At 42.6% G+C, this 9767-nt stretch overlaps 1 protein-coding gene across 4 annotated transcripts; it reads right to left on the bottom strand.

The window, feature by feature from the left end:
• Positions 1–1845: 1845 nt before the first annotated feature.
• On the bottom strand, positions 1846–9715 carry ECHDC2 (enoyl-CoA hydratase domain containing 2). 4 transcript variants are annotated; one of them, XM_035121588.3, is made up of 10 exons: positions 9058–9404; positions 7746–7813; positions 7061–7148; positions 6261–6347; positions 5546–5638; positions 4932–4988; positions 3929–4116; positions 3378–3428; positions 2438–2485; positions 1846–2030 (listed from the first exon to the last, which is right to left on the bottom strand). In XM_035121588.3, exons 1-10 carry the CDS (start codon positions 9200–9202, stop codon positions 1953–1955), a joined length of 903 nt encoding a protein of 300 aa, XP_034977479.3. In that variant the 5' UTR covers positions 9203–9404; the 3' UTR covers positions 1846–1952. The 4 variants fall into 4 exon arrangements, with proteins under 4 accessions (XP_034977479.3, XP_060132885.2, XP_088530180.1 ...); XM_060276902.2 differs by lacking the exon at positions 9058–9404 and adding an exon at positions 8406–8492; XM_088674054.1 differs by lacking the exon at positions 3378–3428 and having other exon boundaries at positions 9058–9715.
• Between the last annotated feature and the right edge of the window lie 52 nt (positions 9716–9767).

Below are 9767 nucleotides of genomic sequence, written 5' to 3'. Positions count from 1 at the left end.
CAGAGAAGTGACTGCAAGTTTTTTCTTTAATCAAACCAGTTGGTTTGAAGGGCGAAATGAAGACTTCACAAGGATTATCATACTATTATGGAAAGCAGTAACTTTATAGTAGAGGAGGCATAGCTGAAAATTTTCATCCATGGTGTTGAGTTTCCAAAGGAGTGACAGGATGTTAGGGCTAAGCTAGATGTTATGTATTAACCTCTCCTCTGAGAAAAACAGATGGAGGTGAGTGGTTTTAGATGGAAAGTGCAGGCCAGGCATGACAAACCTGGCCCTACAGATGTTTTGGGACTACAACTCCCATCATCCCTGACCACTAGTACTGTTAGCTAGGGATGATTGAAGTTAGTCCCAAAACATCTGGAGGGCCGAGTTTGCTTATGCCTGGTGTAGGCAGTCAAAGGGCTCCACATTCCTGCAATGTGCTTTTAAATTGTGCCCCCTCTACTTCAAAGAAGAGCTTGCACAGAACAGCCGGCTTGTGTAGCCATAACATCTAGTTTGGCCTTTGCTCACTGATAGAGAGGGAAAACTAGCTCAGGCAAGTGTTTCACCCATTTATGTACTGCAGGCTCTTGATAATCCTGCTCATCTCCCCTCTTATAAATTAAGCACAAGCCATCATTGTTATTGTGCAATTGGCATAATGTGTAATAGCTGTAGTTGGTGATGCAGATGCTCATGTATATGACAAAGAGATGTCCCAAATGGCCCCATTGCACAACTCTTGTTGCATTTCCACTCTGGTTTTTGGGCCAAAGTTATATTCCACACCCATATGAACCACAATTATCCTGTTTCTCCGAAAATAAGACGTAGCCATAAAATAAGCCATAGCAGGATTTTTAAGCATTCAAGGAATATAAGCCATACCCCGAAAATAAGCCATAGGGATACACAGTTTAACCTTGTAGGTTAAACTGTACCATACTTAATAAAAAAATAAGACATCCCCTGAAAATAAGCCATAGTGTTTTGTTTTTGAGGAAAAATAAATATAAGACTGTGTCTTATTTTTGGAGAAACACGGTATTCAAAGATTTATCTTGTGGATCAGAAAGTAGTCATGATTTTATAGCCCAATTATGAGCAACTTGCTAAGAATAAGTGGTGATTGCACATTCCTTTGAAAACAAAGAGCTATCACATCTGCACTATTTTCTGACAGTATTTCTTGTGTTTGTTTAAATAGGTGTGTACCTCTTCATTTTATGTTTGGCCTTTAATGATATTTCTGAATGTCACAACAAGACAATTTCTCTTTTACTAAAAGCAAACTATCATGTTGGCCAATGCTACTTGCATTCCTTTTTCTGAGTTAAGCTCCTGAAGCTTAACTGTTCATCCCATTTTGCAGATGTCAAAGGCAGGAGTAGCTTTCCTATTTTACTAGAAAAGCTTTATCCGTATCCATTTCATGGACCGTGAATTAGTGCATTAGGGTGCTGCAAGCCAAGTTCTCAAATATTTTTGGTACGCTGAAGGTGATGCCAACTGTTCTCACATACGATAAACTGCATATGAGTTTAGAGGTCTTCTAAAAAGGAGCATTTTTACCTTTCTAAGAACTTTGCACCTCCCTTACGCCCTCCTGGATGGACACTGAAAGAATATTCTGTATGACTATAAAGGCATTCTAGCAGTGGTGTTGAAACCAAGAATGAGGATGAACATCCTAAGAAGACAGGTCTTCTCTTAACATCCTCTGAAATTATCAACATGACTTTGCCTTTCTGCTATTGGTACTATACTCAATCCCCAGCATGTATCTACATTCCTACTACAAGCATTAATTACACACATACACACATGACTGAAAAGGAGTAAACAAGTGAAACAGTATGTTGTCTGAATATAAAATTTATGTAGAAAAAAAAATGTAATAAGGCACAGCCTTCTCGTAACTTCTTGCAATTGTCTTCAGTCACCTGAACGATGTTTGACAAAAGTCACTTCCCAATGAACTTAGGTGGCCGTTTCTCTATGAAAGCTGCCATCCCTTCCTCCCGGTCTCTCGTAGGGATATTCTGTATATAAAAGACAGAAACACCAATCAATACTATTTGCTAATTGCCACCATCCCTTGGGGGGGGGGTATACAAACATATCCCTTAACTCTTTGCGTTGTGAAGTAAGGGAGTAACGGATGTAGAGTGCTCAGTCTACTGACCCCATCACATCTATTTTTTCCATCAATATCATCATCATAGTGGTGTGTACATGTATTACACATTACAGCTCTCAACTGATGAATCCTGAGCAGCCTTATTAGATGCTCTGAGTGCAATTGCACCTTTTGGAGCCAAATCAGATAGAAGCATTTGACTTCTCACTGATCTTCAGAGTGAGAAGTGTTTCACAGCTGAGCACTTTAATATGCATGAAGTGAACACTTAAGTGGGGGAAAGCAGGGTTTAATTAAAGGCTAGCTTACCTGGGCATAACACATTCTTTCAATAGCCATACCGGAGGCAATATCCACCTGGAAAGAGAAAATTGCATGTGAGAAAGAGCACAATTAAAATAATAGCAATTTTGCAAGATGCGAGTTTAACAATAGAGCACCATCATGACAGACTTGATGAAGTGACTGAAAGGTCACCATTATGTTAAAATGAGTAACTGCACTTTAAACAGCAAGGGTCGTGGGCTTTAAAGACTAACATGTAGTAAAAGCTTTTTGTGGACTAGGAACCCCTTCATCAGATACGGTAGAAACATTTGTTGAAGCTGCTGTCACAACAGGTCCTTTAGTTTTTAAGGTACGGAAATCAGCCCTGAGTGCTCACTGGAAGGACAGATTGTGAAGCTGAGGCTCCAATACTTTGGCCACCTCATGAGAAGAGAAGACTCCCTGGAAAAGACCCTGATGTTGGGAAAGATGGAGGGCACTAGGAGAAGGGGACGACAGAGGACGAGATGGTTGGACAGTGTTATAGAAGCGACCAACATGAGTCTGACCAAACTGCGGGAGGCAGTGCAAGACAGGAGTGCCTGGCGTGCTCTGGTCCATGGGGTCACAAAGAGTCGGACACGACTAAACAACAATAAAGACAGACTAATAAGGTTACCTCTCTGGACCCTACTTTATATGTGCCCAATATAATCCAGTCTTTGCTTAAACAAAAATTCTGCCTCACTGTTGCTTGTATTGCTGTCCACCTGTTTTTACAGGCAATATTTAATTGGGTGGAAGTGAAGAAATGACAGGCCTGAGGAAAGGCACAGGAGGGAGAAGGAAGGAGCCAAGGACAAACAGCTTCTTGCAAGTTATGCTACAAATGAGTTTTGCCACTCCAGAAGTAACTGTTGGTGGGGTTCTGCTGGTTTAATAAAGAACTGTAACAAAGATGGTTATAAAAAACCTACTTTACCTCACTCCCTTTGTTTATAGCCACTTTTCCCATTTTCACAGCTATGGGAGCCTTTAAAGAGAATATATATATATTTATATATAATTTCCATTTATGAATTGCTTCCGATGAAACATCTCAAATTGATCAACAAAAACAAATCATTTCACCTACATTCCAATGCAGGTACAAACTTCTGTGAGTATTTGGAAACGCACAGTAACGCACCCCCCCCTCCAAGTCTAGTTCCTGACTGAGTGCCTTATTGAGGACTAAGAACGCTAAAGTATACCAGAAGTCGTGGAATACAATGAGTCTCTTGTAGATCCAAAATGGTATCATTAAAGATGGGGATAGTTTTCACTATACAGAAAGTATGCACAATGTTCTCCAAATATCTGTTTGTACCAGTTTTCAAACAAACAGCAAGCTAGCTTAATTTTACAGAGGACATCAAATTATTCAGAAAGGCAGAAACTAAATAATTCTAACCTGGTCTACTTTGCAACAGATTCAATGTACTACATAAATCAAACTTGACGTTAGCAAATGCAAAGATATACTGTACTGACCCGAGGAACAATCTCTCCAGCCAAAGCCAGCGCGCTCTGGTAAGCTGCATCCCCTTCCTCATTCTGTGGCACTGCATGATTAACTAAACCTATTGAGAACGCCTCTTGTCCATCAATCTGTCTGCCAGTAAAAATTAGTTCTTTAGCACGGCTCAGTCCAATACAGCGTGGTAGGCGCTGGGTTCCACCTAGGCAGGAAAAAACACCAAATCCATAACATACTTTTAAGAGGATGCACATCTTTATGGTTTCCATGCTTAAACTATACAGCCGTGCCTTGGTTTTTGAACAGCTTAGTTCTCAAACGTTTTCGGAAGTCGAACGGACTTCCGGAATGGATTCCGTTCGAGAACCAAGGTACAACTGTACTGCTATAGTTCAGAGACGGGGAACCTGCGGCTCTCTAGGTGTGGTTGGACTCACATTATCCCTGTCCTGGGAATGGTGGGAGTTGGGAATTCAACCACAGCTGGAGGGCATGCTTGTTTGTTTTAAGTAAGTGAAAAATGAGATTGTGGAAAAGCTATTAAGTTCTGCCTCAGAGACTGATTTTCCACAATGTAATATCGTAAGATCTTCGAATTTCCCTCTCTATATAGTGTCGTAGTATTCCAAAATTGCTGAGATTTAGTTTACATTTCAGGAAATATTTGTAGCTACAAATGAAAAATTACTAGGAGGAGATGAGGCATTCCTTTGCTGGGATGAACAGTTAACCGGTGAAGTGAATGAGTCTTTAAAATTATATTGCTCTCTCACCTATGGTCAAAATGGTATGTATAGAAGCATTTCTGTTTTAAAACTGGAGAAGGGAGTATTCACATATTTGTTTTTCCTTTTTTTAAAAAAAGAAATTGGATATGAGATCTTGCTTAAAAAACTGGCAGAACTAGAGAGGTTTTGGGACTGCGGGGATGTTTTAGCTTAATTATAGCATTATTACCTCACAATAGAACACATATTAAAGTAAAAGCAGCAGCAAAAGTGGATGAAGCTACACTACCTGCACCAGGAAAGAGTCCTCTTGTTGTTTCAATCAAGCCCATCTTAGCCGAGGTTGCTGATTTATAACAAGAACACAGCAAGGGGAGAAGCTACATTAGCACATAATACAGTGTCCCTCTACCTTTTGAATTATGGTGCTGGAGGAGACTCTTGAGAGTCCCATGGACTGCAAAAAGATCAAACCTATCCATTCTTAAGGAAATCAGCCCTGAGTGCTCACTGGAAGGACAGATCGTGAAGCTGAGGCTCCAATACTTTGGCCACCTCATGAGAAGAGAAGAATCCTTGGAAAAGACCTTGATGTTGGGAAAGATGGAGGGCACTAGGAGAAGGGGACGACAGAGGACGAGATGGTTGGACAGTGTTCTCGAAGCTACGAACATGAGTTTGACCAAACTGCGGGAGGCAGTGGAAGACAGGAGTGCCTGGCGTGCTATGGTCCATGGGGTCACGAAGAGTCGGACACGACTAAACAACTACAACAGTGTCAACTTGCTTAAAAGCACTAAATGTTATCACTTGGGATTTTAGCACAAGGGAATACCTCCAATTGTCAACTTTAAGTGTCACTGCAGTGAGAGTAGAGGACCCTGGTTGTGCTGATGGACTCACCTGCCACACGGAGATCACAAGCTAGTGCCAGTTCCAAGCCTCCACCCAACGCATGGCCTTCTATGGCAGCAATGGTGGGCATTGGCAGAGCAGCTGTAAAAATTAAATAGCAAGAAATTCAGTGCAGCACCATTTATAGTAGTTGGTAAATCTATCCAAAATAGCATGGTGATGAATGGGGAGACTTGATATGAATTAGGCCTTTATTTTTTATTTTTTTAAAGTTAGTTTCGCCTACACAAGCAGGGTTGTTTCATTAAATGTTTGTCTTTGCAGCAGTTCTAGGCAACAACATTTAGGAATTTTGGAAAGAAGAAAGAAGTAACTCCATATGAATTCAAATCTAGCACTCTGATCTCAAATACCTGGAAGAAATCCTTCATTTAAATGAATGCAACATTGTTCCAGGTGTGTTTAGGCTTGAAGAGAGTTCAGTCCTGCAGTGTGCTGCTTCACCAGCATATTTCCTGTGGGGGACATGCTGTATAAGCAAGCCCCCATGAAGAAACTGTTGGCAGGTAGGCGGGACCACTTACCTATCAGTCACCTGACATGATGATGTCAGATGACTGACAAGTGAGTGGTCCCTCCTACATGTCAAAGTCAGGCCCTGAAAGTAGAGGGAGATAATGATCTGGCCTACAGACTCAAAAAGGTTCCCTACCCCTGTTAAAAAGACAATAACACGCAAAGGAGTTCACCGTGAAGTACTTACCAATGCCATCCATTAAGCTTCTGAGCCTCTGAACAAAATGGTCGGTTTCAGTATTGCTCATTTTAGCACGCTCTTTTAAGTCAGCACCTGAATTTACAACAGCAGAAGGCAGTTGGGGGGGATAGAGAAAGGAAACACAATGGGTTCAACAGCAGTGCTTCAACGCAACTAGTAACTGCCCTGTAAACTACAAAGAATTATACAGCTTAGTCCCTTGGAGGGGCAAACATACCTAATTCTGTGTAGGATTAGGTTGTGATAGTGACAACTTGCAATTTGGTTTCAGGAAGCCTTGTTAGCTTTGGCAGTCTATTAATCAATTTTGACAGAATGTTCCATTCTCCTCCTACGTAATTGATACACCCTAACAGAAAACTCAAATGCCCAGTGTCAATTGCACATATTAACTGCTGTCATGTTTGTGCTATATTTAACAAGGTTCAAACGATCTCAGCACAGTGTAGAAATCAAGATGTTCTGGAATTTAAAAGTTTGCACCGCTGCTGGTAAGAGAATGTCAGGAATATGAATGAGGATGAGATACGATGAGAAAAGCAGTAAAACTACCCCCCACAAAAAAACCTATCTTTATACCGAGTAGTAAAAATAATTCAGCTTTTAGATTTGGAGGCAGAAATTTCTGTAATCACAAGGATACACAAGACACAACAAATACATATTAAATCCAGTGGGGGATAACATGATTGGTGGGCTATATAATTGCTTAAAATCTATTTATTGTGCTTATTCATATTTTTTTTGCCTCTGAATTACTTAAATCAGAGAATGCCTCTACCCACCTGCACAAAAAACGCCTTTCACTTTGCTCTTAATTATCACCACACGAATACTCTCATCAAAATGGAGAACTTCAAGGGTTTCAAACAGCTGAGGGGGAGAGCAGGAGACAGTGGGTGAAACATCAGATTCCAATTAATATAAAATTCTACCAGTTCACTTGATTTATTATGTGACCATTGCTGAGCACTGAACTGAAAAAATGAAATTGAAAGTACACACAAGAACGTTAAGCAGATCAAATATTCAGCATGCTGATAGATTGGCTTGTATCCAAATAAGTTTTACTCAGACTAGAGACTCACTGACATCAACGGACCTAAGTTAGTCATATTCAGTCATGTCTGTGTGCCTATTTTGAGTAGGACTACCGGTAGCACTGGATACAACCCATTGTTTTGCTATTGTTCTTATAAGCATTTCCATGCAAAGTATGTAAATTTTAGACTCTATCCTGCACATGCAGGTTGCAAACCTATCTATATCAAGGATGGAAAAGCTGGTCCTCCAGGCATATTTAATTCAATGGGACTTACTTCTTATATATGTATAGGACTATGCTGTTTGTCTCCACTTCAAAAACTCTAGGTTCTAGTAGGTCTAAGAAGCTACTAAGTTACCTGGGACCCCAATACAAATACAAATAACATCTGTACGATGGCAGACAAGAGAATGATCTTCACTCACCTCATCCACGAGCACTTTCCCCAGTGAATTTCTGGCATGTGGTCTGTTCATCAGAATTTCTGCAATACCTGTACTCCAAAATAAAAAAAGAACTCTTTTTCATTTATTATTCAGAGGTACCGGTAATTCCATTTGTTATTGCTGATTTTAAACATTTACCCGTAAGCCACTTTTCAGCCAGAGCTTTCAAGGTAGCTTACAATACTCCAGGGTGAGTGGGATGCAAATGAGAGGGAGAGGGACACAAACCCAGTGACCAAGGCTCAGAGCCACAACTTTCACCATCCTTGACCTTGGGCCATTCTGGCTAGGGCTAATGGGAGTTAGAGCATAGCATAGGAGCACAGCAAGCTGCCATATGCTGAATTAAGACCATTAGGTCTATCTAGTTCAGTACTGTCTATGACTGCCTACAGCTCTCAGTCTTTTAGGCAGGAGTCTCTCCCAGCCCTTTCTGGAGATGCGGGGGGGGGGAATTGAACCCAGCCCTTTCTGCACGCAAGACAGATGTTCTGCGACTGAACTACATCCCGAAGGCCTCAGGTTCCCCATCCCTGCTGTGTTTAGTGCAGCCTTTGCCACCCAGGTGCCAGGGAGTTGTAGTCCAAAACAACTGGAGGTCAACAGGTGCAGCCTTCCCAAATGGAGCAGATCTCTCACCTATTTCCGAAATGTGCTAGCCGGCTCCTTCAAGTGTGACGAGCCCATTGGTGCCTTTCATGCGCGGCTAATCTTTTTTTTTTTTTATAACTGGGAGGGCGTTGCCCGCGAACAACGCTTGTGATTGGAGGACGGCAGCATAATTGACGGGGCTTCCCAGGTTTTGACAGAATACTACAGTTGCTCTCTCTTCAGAGATGTTTTAGGAAACTTTGCTGGAGTTTTAATTTGTTCCAGCCTATTTTACTGCGGATTAAACCTCTGTCTTTTATCATTACATCTGCAAACTTTTTAGTGACGATTTTCTTTATCTCTCTCTCTTTTTGGTAACGCTCGCTGAGGTTCAAGCGGTGTATAAATTTTTTTAAATCCATCCATCCACCTTCCATAGACTCTCTGCAATCCTGTGCCTACTTACCTCGGAGTAGAAGCCCCGTGGAACAGCGGGACTTATTTCCGAGTTAACAAGTAAACATGCAAAGCGCTGGGCGCGACGGGAGGTTACATCGCCCCTTGCAACAACTTGCAGGACGGAGTAGCTACGACCCCCGTCCCCCCACGTCGTCCGCGAAGCTCCCTTTTATTGCAGAGCCACCCTAGGCCTCCCCCACTGGGCCGGGACACCCTCAGGAGGCTCCTGGGCTCCACTCACCGCCGCCAGCCTCTCCGTGCACCTCGAGCAGGATCTGCTTTTGCCTCCCGGCAGACGCGGCTCTTCTGGGGAAGTTGCCCCGTTCCCCCCGGGGCTGCGCGGGAAGTGTCCGCAGCAACGCGGCTGTTCTGCCCAAGCGGAGCATCGTGATTCTGTTTATTTTTTTATTAGTTCTTGGAAGGCTGGAGCGGCGGCGGCGGATCGATAGCAGCGCTCGCTCACTTCCTTACGGCTGGAGCTGAGGACGAGTGGAAAGGCGCCGCCTCCTTGCCTGCAAACTGTTAAGTTTGGGGGTCGAGGCAAGGAAATAGCGCCTCTCTCTGCTATGTCGTGGCTTAGACTGGTGTAAGTTTACAGGGCAATGCTCTCTAAAGCTACTCAGAAGTAAACCCTACTGAATTCAGTGGGGCCTACTGCCAGGCAAGTGGGGAAAGCTATGGAATTGAACCATCTTCTCTTCCCAAAGTTTTTGGCTTAGGATTTTCAAATTGCCACCTTTGCAAAAACAACCTTCACAGAAGCTTAACCAGAAGGTTGGAGGGCAGGATTCCTGAGTTGCAGGGGGTTGGACTAAATGACCCTCGGGTCCCTTCCAACTCGACAGTCTATGGTTCTTCAAGGTGTTTATGCAACCACTGATTTTCATCTGCCGTCCTGCGCGTTCGGTGCTTGGCCGATTCAGATACTGTACACTGTTGCTTTAAGAGCGC

Source organism: Zootoca vivipara, chromosome 7 (assembly GCF_965207765.1).
Source record: "Zootoca vivipara chromosome 7, rZooViv2.hap1.1, whole genome shotgun sequence".
Lineage (NCBI taxonomy): Eukaryota > Metazoa > Chordata > Lepidosauria > Squamata > Lacertidae > Zootoca > Zootoca vivipara.
Note: the sequence above shows the minus strand (reverse complement) of the source record. Positions and strands in the feature narration are given on the sequence as shown.

What these genes read in the sequence shown, in the direction of transcription:
- ECHDC2 (XM_035121588.3), bottom strand. Translation starts at nt 9,202, where the DNA reads ATGCTCCGCTTGGGCAGAACAGCCGCGTTGCTGCGGACACTTCCCGCG. An exon ending in GCACGGAGAGGCTGGCGGCG is followed by an intron (nt 7,814 to 9,057) that starts GTGAGTGGAGCC and finishes TTTGGAGTACAG; the next exon opens with GTATTGCAGAAATTCTGATG. An exon ending in AGGACTCTTTCCTGGTGCAG is followed by an intron (nt 4,117 to 4,931) that starts GTAGTGTAGCTT and finishes TTTCCTGCCTAG; the next exon opens with GTGGAACCCAGCGCCTACCA.